General features: G+C 36.2%; 2 protein-coding genes across 2 annotated transcripts; both read left to right on the top strand.

Annotated features, from left to right (window-relative positions):
• Nucleotides 1–1240: 1240 nt before the first annotated feature.
• Nucleotides 1241–2242, top strand: LOC126084432 (olfactory receptor 4K3-like). The gene has a single exon (XM_049899010.1). The coding sequence runs from the start codon at nt 1241–1243 to the stop codon at nt 2240–2242; it is 1002 nt and encodes a 333-aa protein (XP_049754967.1).
• Nucleotides 2243–17811: 15569 nt separating this feature from the next.
• Nucleotides 17812–18732, top strand: LOC126084431 (olfactory receptor 4F21-like). The gene has a single exon (XM_049899009.1). The coding sequence runs from the start codon at nt 17812–17814 to the stop codon at nt 18730–18732; it is 921 nt and encodes a 306-aa protein (XP_049754966.1).
• Nucleotides 18733–18983: the final 251 nt, after the last annotated feature.

Genomic DNA, 18983 nt, shown 5'->3' with positions numbered 1-18983 from the left:
ATTATGTTGGAGGCTTTGGAATCAGACCTCAGATTATATTCCAGTTATGCCACCTTATAGCTAGATGGCTTGGGAAATCAGGTTGTCTCATTTGTAAAATGGCAATAAAAGTTGTGATGATTAAAACAGATAGTTTGTAATGTGCTAAGTACAGCACCTGGTTTACAATAGGCGCTAGTTAGGCAACTTTTAATCTCTGTTTACATATACAGAAAGCGTAATAGGAAAAATTGAGAGATAAAGATGTACAAAGGAAGAAACGGAAGGGAGGATGAAGGGAAGGAGGAAAGAAAGAACGGAAGAAAGAATGGTTTGGCTTTCTGGCTTAGGGAAAATATGGTTTTGTTTTGTTTCTCACTGGGGTGAATTTAAGTAAAACAACTAAATTGTTTAAGGAAAAATGAAATTAGAATTTATATTTTATCCCAGGAAGGGCAGTTGGGAGTAAAATTAGCTTTCATACATCTGTCATTTAAGGTACTTTCCAAAAAATGCTCCTTCTTGCCAGAGAAGGCCAAAGACCAGTCAATATATATAAGAGTTATCATTTCTCAGGCCAAGGTACATATAGTTTTGCAGAAATAGCCTCTTACTAGGAGATTAGAAATGCAAAGTAGTAGCTAATAATAGAAATGTGTAACCAGTTTCTGTGGTCTTCTTTGGAAAATAAACTTTTCTAAAATCATTTGATGAACAGTTTTTCCCAGTATTTGCAGTAGACTTTAAATTCCGTCTCCACACAAGTTTCCATTTAGCAACCAATTTGTTCCTGAGAAGCGTGTTTTGCATCAATGCAGTATTACATTATGGTCTTGGGTCAATTTTGGTAAAAGAGAGAGTTTCTAAATATATTTTGGAGCTAAGAAATCAAGACTGGTCTGTCGGATTTCCTGCAAGACAGGTACATTCAGGTCTTGGAGAAATTGTTTAAAGAGAATATTATTATATTTTTAATCTGACTTTATTTTTGATACCCATAAGTACTGTGTTTCCAATGGGTAACATTTTGAGCTGCTTTTCTAAACTTAATTAGCTTCCCTTCTTGGCTGCAAGGTTATGCTCTTTTTGAGAAATAGTTATTAATTTAAACTTTGAGCCTAGTACAATGATAATATTTCAATTTTTTGTATGAGAAACTTTATCTGCCCTCTAACACCTGAACATTAAATTCTTATTTCCATTCCAGAAGTTCCCAGTTTATCTCTTGCTCTTTGGGTCACATTATAACAAAGTGAATTAAATGGAAGAAGCAAATCGGTCTGTGGTGTCAGAGTTTATTTTTAGTGGACTTTGTAATTCAAGGGAGCTCCAAAGCTTCCTCCTACTGCCATTTTCTATGCTCTACCTGATGACTGTTGTAGGCAACCTCCTCGTTGTGCTCTTGATCATCTCTGATCCTCATCTCCATTCCCCCATGTACTTCCTCTTGGCCAATCTTTCATTTGTTGACTTCTGCCTTTCCTCAGTCACCACCCCTAAACTAACCACAGACTTCCTAAAGGATAACAAGACCATCTCCTTTAGAGGCTGTATGAGCCAGATTCTCTGTGTGCACTTCTTTGGAGGTGGTGAGATGGTGCTGCTTGTGACAATGGCCTATGACCGTTATGTGGCCATCTGCAAGCCACTCCATTACTCCAGCATCATGGACAGACAAAAATGCCTCTGGCTAGTTTTGATATCATGGATCATTGGCTTTGTGCATGCCATGAGTCAAATGGCAATGATTCTGGAACTGCCATTCTGTGGACCCAGAGTAGTGGACAGCTTTTTCTGTGATATCCCTTTGGTGATCAAACTAGCCTGCATGGATACACATACTCTGGGAACATTGATAAACACTGACAGTGGGGTCTTGGCAACAACCTGCTTCATTCTCTTGCTGATATCCTACACCTATATCCTATTAACTGTTCGCCTTCGCACTAAGGATGGGCCATCAAAGGCACTCTCTACCTGTGTTTCCCACATCATAGTGGTGGTGTTGTTCTTTGGACCCTGCATCTTCATCTATCTGTGGCCACTCAGCACCACTTGGGTGGACAAGTTTCTTGCTGTGTTTTACACAGTCATCACGCCTCTCCTGAATCCAGCCATTTACACACTGAGAAATAAAGAGATTAAAAATGCTGTAAAGAGACTGATAAGTCACGATATGAATTCAAGGGATAATTTTTATATTTCTTGTGTAATCAGAAAATCCTCTTTATTCACTTTAATACTGCCATGGCTTGACCTGTAAACTGAACTAGAAATAATGCCTTGTTTGTACCTATAAACTATGAGCATTCCCAGATGTATTACTTGTGTTTATAAAAAACACTTTTTTTATTCACTCTAACCCTAACTTTACTAGAGTTCTAAAGACATTTGGGTGATAAGCATCCACTTAGAAGAAAAGATGAATGACTCTAACCATAGTACTATTATGCCTGTACTGCACAACATAATCCATTTAATTCAAGCATTCAACTCTTGGCCATTTTTTAAAGGTTGAGTTTCCCTTGAAAGACTTTCCTTAAATACACAGCAAAAGTCTTTGAAAATCCTTTGAAATATAATTTTTTCTCTCCTGTTAATAAATTAATTTTGTTATTATAGTTTTATTTCACATAAAGAAATAAGAAAAGGGAGTTGTGAGGGTAGAAAAGACTGCCTTGATGAAGGCAAAAGAAATTTAAACTGATGAGAAGAAAGTCAAGAAGAAACAATAAGAACAGCACAATGAAATTGCCTGTGTTCATTCACTGCAGGGCTCAGATACACTGTATGGCTCTCAGTGAGATACCTAACCAACTTTCTTCTTTCTAAGGAGGCCCTTACTGGACATCGGAAATGAATAAATAGAATGCATATATGTTTTTATACACACACCTCTATCTCTCTCCTGCACGTATGCAAACATTATAGTACGTGCAAAAGGAAAATGCATGCAGTTGGTTTTATTGTTGGTAGGGTGAGAAAGGGATGACCAATTATACCAGCACCATATATCCTTTTTAAATAAAGTTGCCTTGCAATATTGTATATTCTGTATCTTTGCAAAATATGCGTCAAACCTTTACAATATCTTAAATTCTAATTTAACTCATGAACAGACGAAAGTTATGGTCATGATTTCTTGTGGTGTGATTACGATACCAACACTTAAAAAGAAATTAAACGCAAATCAATGTAATTCATGTTTCAGAAAGAATCACAATGGAAAACTAAAAACATTTTAAACTGAACACTAATAAAAATATAGCATATAGAGCACACAGAATTCAGCTATAGGTATGCGTGTGAGGACTTTATCATAGATCCATATACTAAAAATAGAAAAGCTACATATTAATGATTCAAGTATCTACCTCAAGAACATTAACCTAAAAAAAAGTAGAAGGAAATAAAAATTATAAGAAAAAAAATTAATGAAATTAAGAAAACAATAAAAAAGAATCAACCAAAACAAAGTTAGTCCTTTGAAAAGATTAATAAAATTGATAATACATTAGCAAGGCTGATCAAGAAGAATAAATTACCAAGACCAGGGAAAGAGATATCTCTACAAATTCTTCTATCTGTCACAAGATTATAAGAGGATATTATGTACAACTTTATACCAATATATTTAAAATTCTACATAAATGAGAAGCTTTCTATTAAGAACCAGTTATTAAAACAAGAAAATCTTGGTACAAAATTTATTAAAGAAGTTGAATCTGCAATTAAAGCATTTTTCTGTCCCAATTATTGTCTCTCAGCTCGAAGCCTACTGATTGATACTCTACTTTCCGATGGAGCTGGAACTCTAAAACCACATTTCTGTTTTCCCATCTGGATCCATTTTACGCTCTAACAATTAGATATGCTACAGGGAGACTGCCTGGTTGAAAAGGGGAAACCTACTTACTCCTTCCTATTTGCTCCTTGTGGGCTCTCTCGTGGCTTGCTGGGCCCACGAGCATCACCACAGCCACCTAGCAACAGTAGTTCCTTCCGATGAAAGCATCTGAATCCAGGTTGCAGTTTTTCTAACAGTTGCACAACTAAACATATCGTGAGCCCTTAAAGATAACTGTACCAGCAAGCTGGCAATCTATCTTCAAAACTCCGGGTCCCAGGTCTAAGGAGCCTCTCCTCTGAGCTCAGAGAAACAATCAGTAAGCAAGCTTCACTCCCTCCAAAGAGATCCGAAGCTCAGCCTCACAGGGCTCCTTCTCTAAACAGCTAAGATTCAAACATTCAGCCTCCTCCCTTTGCTCCCACAGCGCTTTGGGGTTATACTGCATCCTACAGTTGCTACCTCTACGATAATTTCGAGCTCTTTTTTAAAATTTCAGACACCTAGTTAACAATTTTATACTTGATGAATTCTTTAAATTCTTTCTGTTCTAATCATTGGGGTAGTTCCTTTTTGCTGACTGAACCATGATACAACTTTGCACAAGAAAAGTGCAGGTCTAAATGTCTTCACTGGTGAATTCTTCAAAACATCTAAGAAAGAAAAAATAAACATTTTCACAGAAACTCCTCTTTAGAACAGAGTAATAGGGAACACTCTTTTTGGCTTAATGTAAGAGATATTATGCTGTATCAAAATTCATTAATAATTCAAAGGAAACATTTGCAAAACCCAATTGCAACATGAAGAATTCTGAGGCCAACAGAACTCCCCAAGTTTATTCAAATTATTTTAGTATGTTTTCTAAGCCAGATACAAGAGGTGAAGGCCCTAACAATGTATGCTTAGCATCATTTACAGAAAGGGAGCTGATTTGGGTCATGACACTTTTTCAATAGTTACTGTGATAATTACATAGCTACTATTGATATTGCCCAGCTGGCTGTATCCAATAAATAAATAAATCCACCAAATTCCATGCTGATTTACCATTAGCAACCTACATAGATCAAAGTATACTGCTAAAAGAATTCCATAGATGAAGATTCTCCGTTATCTTTCTACTAGTAAATATTGTCAGGAGATTCAATTAGCATTTTTACAAGGGGATTAGCCAGTTCATTTATTTCTTTCCTTTTGCTGTTTTTTTCTCCCCAGATGTCCATGTGGTGGGTAATGAGTTTGAGAATCAGCTACTAATCCTTTTTTCTGATGTACTTATGAAGTCAGCTTAAATTTGACATGAAGATCAGATAAGGATATGAGAAAAAAAGTTATAAGCTTACTGCTGTCATGACATAGGTGCAAAAATTCTAAACAAAATAATACCAAAGACAATATATAAAACACTATGTGTGGTATGAGAAAAATAAATAATATATTACAACAATTTTAAAACTGAACTACAAGATTGATTTAGCATTTGGAAAATAATCACTATATTAAGAAAAAGAAGAAAAGTCATACAAATATCTTAATAGATGCATAATAGCATTGTATAATAACCAATACACTTTCATGATGAAACTCTTACCAAACATAGAATGAAAATTACTCAATCTGATAAAGGATATTTACAAAATATTTCCAGCACAAGTTATAGTTAAAGATGAAATATTAGAAACATTTCCCCTAAGAAAGGCAAGTAAACAAAATAAAATATATAAAGAGAAAGAAATTTGTTGTTATTCTTCTTGGGCAACTTATTTATTTAAGAGTTATAAAACCCTTCTGTAGACTCAAGCCTACAACAGTATTTATCTAATCAGTAACATTTAACACACTCTATTGCCTCTTTCATTTCTATTTTCATCAATAGATGGCTAACTTTGATGAGTACAGATATTTTGGGAGAGTACAGATGAATACTAAGGTAGATTTAATAATGTTTTACAAGCAAGTAGGTATTAGCAAAGAAAATTGGACTTCCCTACGAACAAAACCAAAGTACCCTATAGGGCAGTTCTACTCTGTCACATGGGGCCACTATGAGTTGGAAATCTACTCGATGGCACCTAACAACCAGTGAAATGGAGACACAAACCTAGTGGGCTTCTTCAGATTTTGGAGGCAACATATACATCATTTAGGTGTGCTACTTGGCCTATCTATCAAGAGATTGAAAATCTGCTAATTTTGAGTGGAGCCCAGATCAAGAGAAGGCTCTGCAACAGGTTCAGGAGGCCATGCAAACTACTCTGCCAATTGGGCCATATGATCTGGCTAATCCTATGGTGCTTGAAGTGTCAGTGGCAGATAGTGATACTGTTTGTAGACTTTGTCAGGCCCTTATTGGTGAATCACAGCACAGGCTCTTAGAATTTTGGGGCAAGGCCCTGCCATCCTCTTCAGATAACTACTCTCCTTTTGAGAAACAGTTTTTGGCTTGTTACTGACACTTAGTAGAGACTGAACGCTTCACCATGGACCACCAAGTCACCATGTGCCCTGAGCCACCCATCATGAACTGGATGTTGTCTGACCCACAGAGCCATAAAGTTGGACGTGCACAGCAGCATTCCATCATGGAAGTGGTATATAGGAGACTGGGCCTGAGCAGGACCAGAAGTCACAAGTAAGTTGCATGAGGAAGTGGCCCAAATGCCTATGGTCTCCACATCTGTCACAATACCTTACATCTCCTAGTCTGCACCTACGGCATCATGGGGAGTTCCTTAAAATCAATTGACCGAGGTAGAGAAAATTCGTGTCTAGTTTACAGGTGGTTCTGCATGTCAGGCAGACGCCACTCAAAACTGGAGAGCAAAATACTACAATCCCTTCAGGGATGTCCCTGAAGGACAGTGGTGAAGAGACATCCTCCCAATGGTCAGAACATCAGGTGGTGTACCTTGTTGTTCACTTTCCTTGGAAGGAGAAATGCCCAGATGTGTGATTGTATACTGATTCATGGGCTGTGGCCAATGGTTTGGCTGAATGGTCAGGGACTTGGAGGGAATGTGATTGGAAAATTGGAGACAAGTAGGTATGAGGAAAAGGTATGTGGAGACGCCTCTCTGAGTGGCCCAACGAAGTGAAGATATTTGTGACTAATGTGAATGCTCACCAAAGGGTAACTTCAGCAGAGGAAGATTTTAACAATCAAGTGGATAGGGTGACATGTCCTGTGGAAACAAATCATCGTCTTTCCCTAGCCACTACTGTCATTGCCCAATGGGCTCATGAACAGTGTCTATGGTGGCACGGATGGAAGTTTTGCATTGGCTTAGCAAAATGGACTTCCACTCACCAAGGCCAATTTGGCTACAGCCAACGCTGCATGTGCAATCTGCCAGCAGCGAAGACCTACTTTGAGTCTCCAATATGGCACTATTCCTTGAGGTGATCATCCAGCAACCTGGTGGAAGGTTGATTACATAGGACAGATGCTATCAAGAAAATGGCAGCATTTGGTTCTTACTGGATTAGACACCTACTTTGGATATGAGTTTGCCTTCCCTGCACGCAATGCTTATGCTAAAACTGCCATCTGTGGACTTATAGAATGTCTTAACACTATCATTGTATCACACAGCATTGCCTCATATCAAGGGACTCACTTCACAGCAAATGAAATGTGGCAGTGAGCTCATGCTCATGGAATTCACTGGCCTTACCATGTTACCCATCATCCTGAAGCAGCTGGCTTGATAGAATGATGGAATGGCCTTCTAAAGACACAATTACAGCACGAGCTACGGGCAATATCTTGCAGGGTTGGGGCAGTGTTCTCTAGGAGGCTGCATATGCTCTAAACTAGAGTCCAATATATGATGCTGTTTCTCCCATAGCCAGGATTCATGGGTCTAAGAATCAAGGGATGGATATGGCAGTGGCACAATTCACTATTGCCCCTACTGATCCACTCACAATAATTTTGCTTTCTGCCCCATGACCTTATGGTCTGCAGGTCTAGAAGTCTTATTTTCAAAGGAAGAAATGCTCCCACCTGGAGACACATCACTAGTTCCATTGAACTGGAAATTAAGAATGCCACTTGACCAGTTTGGGCTCCTCATGCCTCTGGATCAATAAGCAAAAACAGGCACTACCAAATTAGCTGCTGTGATTGATAGTGATTACCAAAAGGAAATCAGATTGACATTACACAATGGAGGTAAAGAAGAGTATGTCTGGAATGCAGGAGATCCCTTATGGTATCTCAGTACTACCAGGCCTTCTGATTAATGTCAATAGAAAGCTAGAGTAACCCAATTACAGCATGGCTATTAATGGCCCAGGCTCTTCAGAAATGAAGGTTATGTCACCTCACGATTCAAAGAACCACAACCAGCTGGGGTACTTGCTGAGGGTAAAGGGAATATGGGATGGGTGGTGGAAGAATGTAGTTCTAAATACCAGTTATTACCATGTGAGCAGTCGCAGAAATGAGGCTTGTAATTGCTATGAGTATTTCTTTCTTGCATGTATGTATCAGATATTTTTGTTTTTATTACTTATTAAATATAAGACGTAAACAGGGGTAGAGCATTTTCAGTTGTATGTGTTTTAGTTGTATCATATAAGGCAAGTATGACTTTATAATTTTCTTTATTCAGAGATGGGTACAGGTGCCAAGTTGACAAGGGGTGGATTGTGATAGTTAAGGTTGTGTGACAACTTGGCTAGGCCATGATTCTCAGTGGTTTAGCAGTTTTGATGTAGTTTGGCAGCTGTTTAATGAGGTAACCTTCTTTATAATGAGATCTGATATAATGCAATCACTTCCATGATGAGATTTGTTATGAGCAGTTAATCAGTTGAAACGGAGTTTCCTTGGGGGTGTGGCTCATTTCTAACATAGGTGGACATTCTGGCTCACTGGCGGGATTTTTTCTAACATAGGTGGACATTCTGGCTCACTGGCGGGATTTTGCTCACTCTGGATCCTGCAGCTAGCTCCTATTAGCAGCTTACCTGCTGTCTTGTCTGTCAATCTTGGGATTCATTGACCTCCAAAGCCTGTGAGCAAGAGTCCTGCTGTCTGACCTACCAATTTTGGGGTCTCCTACCCTTGCAGCTACATTCATCAGAAGCCTCCAGCCTAACCCACAGACTTGGAACTTTCATGCTTCTATAACTGCATGAGTCATTTCCTTGGTATAAATCTCTCTATATACATATTTATGTGCTTTACTGGTTTCCCGTCTCTAGACAACCCAGCCTAAGACATTAGCTGATAGCTAACAGCTGTTACAACTTCAGATTCCACTGTAACATTCTCCCTGTGGCCATGCTAACCACAAGCTCTTCTGAGACAATGATTGACAATTGTTAGGGTGCCAGAGCCAGGGCATTACTGTCCAATATGGGATTCCTCAAATGGGCCGCCTTTGCTCTGGTTTTCCCCATCCACCTAGTAGAGACTTTCTCAGAGCTGCACTCAGAGCTACTCCACTCATTTCTCCTTCCTTCCTCTCTTCTTTCACAGAGGCCACATTAGTATCTCCTTATGAAGGCTTTCACTTCTGTCTACTTCTGCTTCCCCTTCCCTCTCCTCTTCACAAATATTCCCCCTCAAGAAATACCCTTATAGTTCTGTAGTAATCACCGTTTTACGTAGTACCTGAACTAACACGAGAAACAGTTTTTAACCCAAAAATATTTGTGATCAAACCATTAAGAGTAGGAGTCCCAGATGTTTAAGGGTTACTACCAAAATTGAACGATCAAGCAGAAAACAAGTTTGCTTGCCGCCAAATAACCTACTTCACTCTCATTGTAACGATATGATGTTAGAAGGTATTGTAATTGTGGGTCTATTACTGTCCTGGGGCAGTTGATAAAATAAAAGTAGGATTAAATTTTTTTTAAAATCTAGTATTAGTGTATGAATCCAAGCTTTATTTTTTCTAAACTAATGGCCACAGAAAATCTATCACTTTTCCTCTGTAATTGTCAAGTCAGTATAGATATCAAATCGTGTAACTGTTTATTCACTTTGCCTCCCCTTTTCTTACTGTGTGTATTGCCAAGTGAGGGTATACATTTACTGCTCACTTATTGAATATCTCCTTATCCAATATTAGACATTTACAAGAAATGTAAAATATCTACTATCTGATTGTTTTGTACATTAACAACATACATCTGGCAGTAACGAAGGCTGAAGTGCCAGGTGAGAGTAATGCTGGCTGTGATGGTTAACATCGTGCATCAACTTGTCTGGGCTATGACTCTCAGTGGTTTGGCAGTTATGTAATGATGTAATTTGGCAGTTATGTGATGATGTAGACATCCTCCATTTTTTGATTAGACGTGGTCATCTTCTTCCATTTTTGCATAACGCCAATTTTCACATAACAACCTGGTCTTTGGAACCTAACCATGTCAATAACTGAGGCATGGGTGGATAGTCCCCAACTTACAACATATTCGAGTTACCACATACCACACCTGCGACCATTTATTTCCACAAAGTCGATGCCAGGTTCAAGGCATTTAAAGACAGAATCACGGTGCTGCTTGGAGAAAATGCTGCTGAATTTAACTTAAAACCTTTTCTTATTTACCATTCTGAAAATCCCTCTAACAGACAAAAACATTGACAAAAATAAGCTGCTGGTCTACTACAGGAGTAACTCCAAGGCCAGAATGATGATTGTGTTATTAGAAGACTGGTTTTTAAATTGTTTCATCCCAGAAATGTATACCTACTGCTTTGAAAAGAGCATTCCTTTCCAGATTCTGCTATTTGACAATGCCCCAGGACATGCTCCTCATGTGGATGATCTAAATCAAGATGTGAAAGAGGTGTATGTACCTCTGCATATGACAGCTGTGATTCAAGATCACAGCTGGATCTAGGTTCAATGGCCACCTGCAAGGCATACTACCTACTGACTATGCTTGCCAGGCAATAGCTGCAAAAGATGGAGGTACGGTAACTTACATTATTTCTAGAAGAATTATAATATTCCTCAGTGTATCTGAAACATTGTATTTTCTGGGAGGAAGTTACAGGAAAATACATGCAAGGGATATGGAAAAATTGCTCAGTTATATGAATGTGTTCTAAGCATTTGGTCAGGGTAACATAATGGAAGAGATTGGAGGGAAAGCCTTCCATATACCAAGAATGCTGGATTTAGGGCTTGATATTGCCAATGTGGAACAGCTCGTAGATCACAAAGAAGGGGAGTTGACAGATCAGGACTTAATGGATTTTGAAGAGGAAAGAAATGCTGAAGAAGAAAGAAATAATGAGGAAGAGGTAGGAGAGAAGTTCTCAAAAAATTTTTAAATGGAAGGATTAAGTGAAGTCATTTTCTAAACTAAATCAGGGATTTCCGTTGCTTGAAAACATGGACCCAAATGTTGATCACTTTGCTAAAGTCATTAGGCAGATTCAGGAAGCAATGAGATGTTACTGTGAAATATATGAGGAAAAAAGGAAAAGGGTCATACAGATAGCTCTCACTAATTTTCTGACTAGAAACGCCATTCCCAGGGATAATCCAGATGACCCAGAATATTCCCCAAGCAGAGGTATTACCACAAATGTCAATGTCATTCAATTCTTCTTCAATATTGGTGTAGGTTATTATGATTTGTGTATTTTATATGTATTAAAATATATCCATAAGTTTATATGTAATATCTCCATCCACCAAAGACAAAGACTGAATATATAAAGACACTGATAATAAAAAGCAATGATAATGAAAACTCAAAAAAAAAAAAAAAGATATATTCGACTTACACCAGAACCAGTTTAAGACAGAGTCATCAGAACGGAACTTGTCATTAGTTGGGGACTACCTGTATTCCCATTATATTAAAATCTGTCATTTCTCTAGCTCTCTATATAGAGAATTGGACAATACATTTGGCATAAAAAGTGTTGCCATTAGGCCAAAAAGGATGGTATCCTGGCAGATAATACCACCAGGAAACACATTCAGTTTAATTAACTTGTCTTTCATTTAAAAAGGAACTGAATCAATTCTTCACACTAAATGGACTCAATGCAACAGCTGTACAGATAGAATTCAAAGCAATCCTACAATGAGCCCAAGGTAGGTCACTCTGTTTATTCAGTGGTTTTTGAAGTCTCTGAAAACACCACCGTAGTATATTGAACCAATAAGTATACTCTGCCTTTTTTCTAAACAACGAAAATCATTTGTCTCTAGAATTCTGTACGGAATACTTTTAGATATTAAAACCCCAAGTGAAATTTCTGAGCCTATATTTGCTATACCCTTGATAGAACAAAAGTGTGATTTGCTCTATCGCCCATGATTTTTTCAAATACCAATTCATTATTTCTCAAAAATCTAAGTGAAAATAGCAATTAAGAGTATGTAGTGATAAAAAATTTTTTTTTTTTTTTAGTGATAGTTGATCTTGAACCCGATATTGATGACAGACATTATCAGTTGCACTGATAACATTTAATAATTCAATGACCATCTAAAATTCTCAAGTTGGAAAAAATATTGTCAGAGCTTCAAAATTACTGATAGTCACTTTGAATTGCCAATTTCCCTATTACCCTTTCTCCTAATGCTTGACTCTTGGGAAAATCCAATGTGCAAGACCTAGTTTCCATATGGGGTAAATATTGGTTATTAATACTCAGTTCTTCTGATTGGTTTCATTCTTAGTGGTGGGAAGTATTTATAAATATTTGTCTTGAGCAACAATCATGAATCAGAAAAAAGAAGTTAACCTCTTTGTTTCTCAATCCTTGAAGTTGCTGCAGATAAAACCTGTGACTGACTGAACAGGTAGGTAGGAAACCTATTGTAATTCTCTGGAATCTCGTTGCATAATTTTCCCTGCTTCTTTAGCTCCCCACATTTGCTTTCTCTTTCTGTCTCCCTTTTTCTCTTGTCAACTCTCTTTATACAAACAATATTCACTTATGTTGTTTTATAACCCTCTGGTTTTATTCTTAATAGTTTTAACCATGTTAGGAAATGAACACAAGATATTCCTTAAAGTGGTATATGAAGAATCTTGAATCTTCCACCATCTTTCTCTCTGAATATTAGGATAAGAAAAATAAACAGTAATGCCCGTGTTGTGGCTATTCCACTGCAACTAAGTACAACTTGAAAAAGCATGTTAGCTTTATGTTTGCCTGAAAAGCTAGCTTTATGTTTGCCTGAAGAACTCAATAACTTTTCACAATCTGAAGAACTCTAGGTCTGTTTCCAAAAAATCATAGTAGATAAGACGTTACTGAGTTCTTACTATATGCCAGACCATTTTCTGATATTTTTCTTGTTTCAACTCAGTCCTCAAAACAATTATATGAGATAGAAACTCTTAGTATTTGTCTTTCACAGATAAAGAAATTGAGGCACCATGCAGTTAAGTAGCTCACCCTAGGACACACAACTAGTAAGAGAGGGAGCTGGGAATGCACAGTTTGACTGCAGTGTTAATGCTTTTAATCATCATATTATTTATATGAGTAAAGGAAATGGCTCTTAAATATATTTTCCTATTTCCTTCACTAGTTTTGATACATTTCTAAAACTAAAAAACTATACATCTGAAAATATGTAGATCAACTTGGTGATAAATAATAATAATATTAAAAATCCCACTAGCTGCAGAAATTTTCAGTAAATCCTAAACATTTACTCATGCAAATGCCATTTCTCCCTCTTCCTAAAAAGATTTATACTCTATACCTGTTTCCTTGACTTATTGATATCTTTCCATGCTAGTTAACCTAGACTTGTATAATCATATTTAAAGCTTACATTTTATGAATGTATTCAGCTAGCTAATTTGTCCCTTAATCCTGAGCAGTTAATCTGTTTGCAATTAGTGGTATTGTAAAAAAAAAAAATACTGACAAATAAGGTAAAACAATTTTTCACATATATATTGTGCATTTATTTGCTTTTTTTCACAATTAATTTCAAAATATAGGATTTCTATCTCACAGTTAAAAGAATTTTTACTTCTATTGCCAAATCGCCTTCAGAAATGAATGTATCACCACATTGCCAACAGCTGTGGAGAAGAGGCACTGCTTTCCCAGTCCCACAGCAACACTGGGTTCAATTATTCTGTTAAAAATATACATATATTAAAAAGAACCTATTTCTGAATTTACAGCAAACTTAGAAAGACCTCTTAAACTCAAGCTGATAAAAATTAATTTATACAATTTTATATTTATATTTACCTTCAAATCATTCAGAGTTTATTTTGCTGTAAGATGTAAGGTACGATATTTACAACTTTATGTTCCCAATGTTTAACAACTGCTGCATACTATAAATTTATTAAATAATCCTTTTCCTACATAATTGTAATACCTTCTTTATTTTACAGTAAATATCTAGTATGTATATAATTAAATTTTGACTATTTTTCCCACTTATCTATTGTATTTTAGTCAAATTAGTCATCGTTTAATTACTAAAGGTTCATGACATATTCTAACGTATTTTGTAGAAAGCATTCCCTTGTCTCTCCTAACTCCCATTGCATTACATTTACATTTCAAAATTTCCCTAGTAATTAAAATGGACTGTTAGATCACTATGTAATGTTCCAAAATAACTCCACTAGACTTTTCATGACCACTGCAGTTATTATATATAGTTCAGTGAGAGTTAATATTTTTATAGTTTTAAGTCTATTATTTTTCTATTAGCATGGTTTGATCTTCCTTTTTATACATGTTAACAAATATATAAGAAAAGATTATTTTCAATACATTCAGCACATCTTTTAACATCAGTTTCATTTATAAATGAAATATGTATTCATTATATTAAAAAATTACTACTGAATTTATTATATTTGTTAAAATGCTCATATTATATTTAATAATCATTTAACTAAGTTTTCAAGTACACATTGGTATAATTTGTAAATGCCCATAATTTTGCTACCTTTCCTTCATCTTTATTCTTCTCTAATTTAAAGCAGTACATTCTTGTATTATAGTGTTAGCAGGATTTCCTTTTTGTATTCTTGATTTTAGTGTTACATCATAATCTGATACTGACTGCTGGTTTAAAAATTCTATTAAAAAATCCTGCTAAAAATGTTTTTAAAAATCCTTCCAATATTAGTAAGAGTTTTTATCAGGAGTGGATGTTGAAATTTATCCAATAACTGTTCAGTACATCCATTCCCTAAAAGTTTTATGGAGAATCCTCTGAAATCAAATATAGCTGACTTCTTTCTCTCAGTCATATGCAACGTGCTTTAAGATTTCAACAATTTTTTCTTGATAGAACCACCAAGAGCTTTAAGGAGGAAAGTCACATGATCATATTTGATATTTGTATAGACAGACCTTAGAGTATAGAATGGGCTAGACTTTTGTATGATTGGAGACATAAATATAATTCAGAAGCCTTTTCTATTATAAAGATGAGAAAAATATGTAGACCGGAAGCAAGAAAATGACAATGGAATTGAAGAGAAGGAAAATGAATTGAGAAAATACTTGAGAATTAAAATTGTGCTTCTGGAGATGGAAGGCAAAGGAAGAGCAAGAATGCTATGCACAGGTGTCTATACTGGGCATTTGGGAGATGGGAATGATATTTACAAAATAATTAGAGCATTTTATAAGATTATAAATTCAGTTTTGAAGTACTAATTTGAAGTTGAAACCGGGACTTACACTTGTGAATACCACTTACAGTTTTGTATATATTACTCCGGAGTCCTAAGATAAAGCCACAGATTTTAGAAGTCATCGACTTCTAGGTACTAGTTAAAATTAGTAAAAAACCAAAAACCCGTTGCTGTTGAATCAATTCTGACTCATAGTGAACCAGTAAGACAGAGTAGAACTGCCCCTTTGGGTTTCCAAGGCTGTAATGTCACAGAAGCTGACTGCCACATCTTTCTCCCACAGAGCAGCTGGTGAGTTCAAACCACTGACCTTTTGGTCAGTAGCTGAGCGCTTAACCACTGTGCCGTGATGGCTCCTTAGAATTAGTAAACTGGTGTTGAATTAAAAAAAAATACTTTGGACAAAGCCTTAATCACATCAAAAATTAAAGATGAAAAGAAAAAAAGTAATCCTGTGTAAGAGAAAGATATGAAGAAGGCAGAAATAATAGGAGAATTAAAAAAAAAAATTTTTTTTTTTTTTTTTTTTTTAATCAGGGGAGTGCTGTCATAGAAATGCTGGGATTACATTCAGCTGCAAGTAACAGAACACATGATTTGCAAAGGCTTAAACAAATTACAGTTTTGTTTTTTTTTTCCTCACATTACAAGATAATCTAAAGGAAAACCATTGCTGTGGTTCGACATGTCCTTTGGGTCCTATATACTTTCTAACTTTTCACTTTATTATTTTTAGTATATGGGTTTGGAATCTCATAACTGCTATATCATTAAGCAGAACATTATCATTAAATGCAGATAAAAAGGACCAGGAAAAGGACCTTTCTCCACATAAATATTTTCTTTTTATTTGAGAAAGAGGCTTCTACACAGTCAACATTGGTTTACATCAAATTAAAATTTCAGGTCAGATGCCCCATCTTAGGCCAATCCATTGCCAAGAACATGTGATTATAGAAATTGGTTTAGAAAAATCATGTACCATTCCCTTGAGCTGAGATGGGGCTACTTTCTCATAAAACTACAAGATTTCAGCCCACTGCCTGAATTAATGGCATTTCTGTTGGCAAGAAAAAGAAAAGGGAATGGCCAAAAAGTAAAGGGCACAGGGAGTTACAGAAAAAAGGGAATGATGAACAGCATTAAATCCTGCAGAACGGTCAAGGAAAATAATGACTGAAGAGTGATGATAATGGTACATATTCAGAATCCAGAGTTTCTTCCTATAAAAAAGAAATGGTTTCAGCTTATCAACTGAATGAAAAGTGAGTATAATATTGTCAATGAAGGGCTGGGGAAAGAAATGAATAATTATTAAGGAACACAGGATTCAGAGTTTTGATATTTTTAAAAAGAGAGCTACTATGTTAATAGGTCAAGGGGAGTAAAGGATTGAATAAAATTTAACTGATGGATCTCCAGGGAATATTCAGGTTGGAATATTGAAGGAGGTGGCGTTAAAGGGCATAGCGCCCTTGGTAGGAGTATGGGTTATGGCGTTCTACATCTCTGGATACAAGACTTGGCTCTGACACTGATCTTTCTGAGACTTAGTTTCATTCAGTCTCATTTGTAAGACAAATCTCGTAAAACAGTATCTATCCCAGAATTTTGTTAAGTTTGAAAAAGACAACGTTCTTAGTACCGTGTCTAACATGAGGGCAGCATTTAATACATGTTATCTATTACTATTACATTTATTTAAATAATATTTTTATGCTTATTAACATTTGATCTCTTGTATACAATATTTTATTGACTATAAAGATCTATGTGTGCACCAATGATAAAAATGTGTCACCACCAACACGGTATGAATAATCTGAATCTGTACAATTGACTTTCATTGTAAACTGTAAAAGGAAAAAAAAAAATATTAAGAAGTTTTGACCTGATGAACTTTATTAGTCCAGTGAAGTAGAAAATTCCACTAAAGAAAATTTCCAAGTTAATTTGAGAGTGTCAACATCCAGGTAACAGAAAATGCCAAAGATTATACAGCTTGAAGAACACTCAGTTAAACTGTTGGAGAGCATGTCCAGAAATTCTTCAGGAGCGAGAACAAAAGATCTAGTAACAGAGCAAGAAGGGAAGTAACCCCATCTGCCTTCTTCTGACATATTCAAATTTTTATTTCTCTTTTTATGGAATCACTTTCTTCACAATCATAATCATTTTGTTTTCTTTATTTTTCTTCTTTCCAATTCAACGATTTATAATTCCACTATATATAACTCACCGAAAAAATTAGCAGAGTAAATAGAAAATCAACTTTTAGTGCCTGTAGTTCTGAAAGTTTCTCATTTCCTATCTACAGGTAATTTGAAAATCAGCTCTTCTATCCCAATCAATGGGTGAAGTAAATGACTCTGATTTCTGAGTTTGTGTTGTTGGGACTCTCCACTTCTTGGGAAACTAAAGTTTTTCTCACAGTGACATTCTCCTTGCTCTATTTAGGGATCATACTAGGAAACCTTTTCATTTTGTTTTTGGTGATTCTTGATGCTCACTTACATTCCCCTATGTACTTCCTGCTGGCCAATCTGTCTCTCATTGACTTGGGTGTTGCCTCTACCACAGTCCCCAAGATGATCACAGACCTTTTAAATGAATACAAAATAATTTCTTTCCAAGGCTGTATGACACAGATATGCTTCATCCACATCTTAGGAGGAGTGGAGATGGTGTTACTCATAGCCATGGCGTTTGACAGGTATACGGCAATCTGCAAGCCTCTTCGCTACATGAACATCATGAATCCTAAAATATGTGTTTCATTCGTAGTCACTGCCTGGGTAACTGGGGTTATCCATGCTATGTCTCAGTTTTCATTTGTTATTAACTTGCCCTTTTGTGGGCCCAAGAAAATAGATAGCTTTTTTGGTGACTTTTCCAGGATCATAAAACTTGCTTGCACAGATGGATACAAATTTGAGTTTATTATTGCTGCCAATAGCGGGTTCATGAGCATGGGCACCTTCTTCCTGCTAATCCTTTCCTATGCCTTCATTTTGGTCACTGTCTGGAAAAGTTCCTCAGGCAACTTATCCAAGGCATTTGTCACATTGTCGGCTCATATCACTGTGGTTGTTCTTTTTATCACTCCATGTGTGTTTCTCTATGTGTGGCCTTTCCCCACATCATCACTTGATAAATACCTGTTCATTTTTGACTTTGCTATCACCCCTATCTTGAATCCTGCCATCTATACATTAAGGAACAAAGACATGAAGATAGCAATAAAAAGACTGAACAAACGTCAGTATTGTGTCAGATTTTGCTGACCATATCTGTCTTTCGAGCTCCAAAATTCTGCATCCACTTGCCTGTTAGAAATCCCACTTTAGCATTCCACGTTTAACATGGCCATAATTGAATGAATTATCTATTGCTTTAAACCTATTTCTACTTCTTCAGTAGAGCATTTACTAATTACTACTATGGGAAAAGTGAGAGGTCTCATTGTTATCTCTATCCCTTGTTTTCTAGACACTTTTTTTTTTTTAACATAAGGGATACAGAAACATCTGAAGGT

The sequence above is a fragment of the Elephas maximus genome, chromosome 10 (genome assembly GCF_024166365.1).
Source record: "Elephas maximus indicus isolate mEleMax1 chromosome 10, mEleMax1 primary haplotype, whole genome shotgun sequence".
In the NCBI taxonomy this organism is placed as follows: Eukaryota; Metazoa; Chordata; class Mammalia; order Proboscidea; family Elephantidae; genus Elephas; species Elephas maximus.
This window is presented reverse-complemented; position numbering and strand designations above follow the sequence as displayed.

Coding starts and splice junctions, on each gene's coding strand:
- LOC126084432 (XM_049899010.1), top strand. CDS start 1,241: ATGGAAGAAGCAAATCGGTCTGTGGTGTCAGAGTTTATTTTTAGTGGA.
- LOC126084431 (XM_049899009.1), top strand. CDS start 17,812: ATGACTCTGATTTCTGAGTTTGTGTTGTTGGGACTCTCCACTTCTTGG.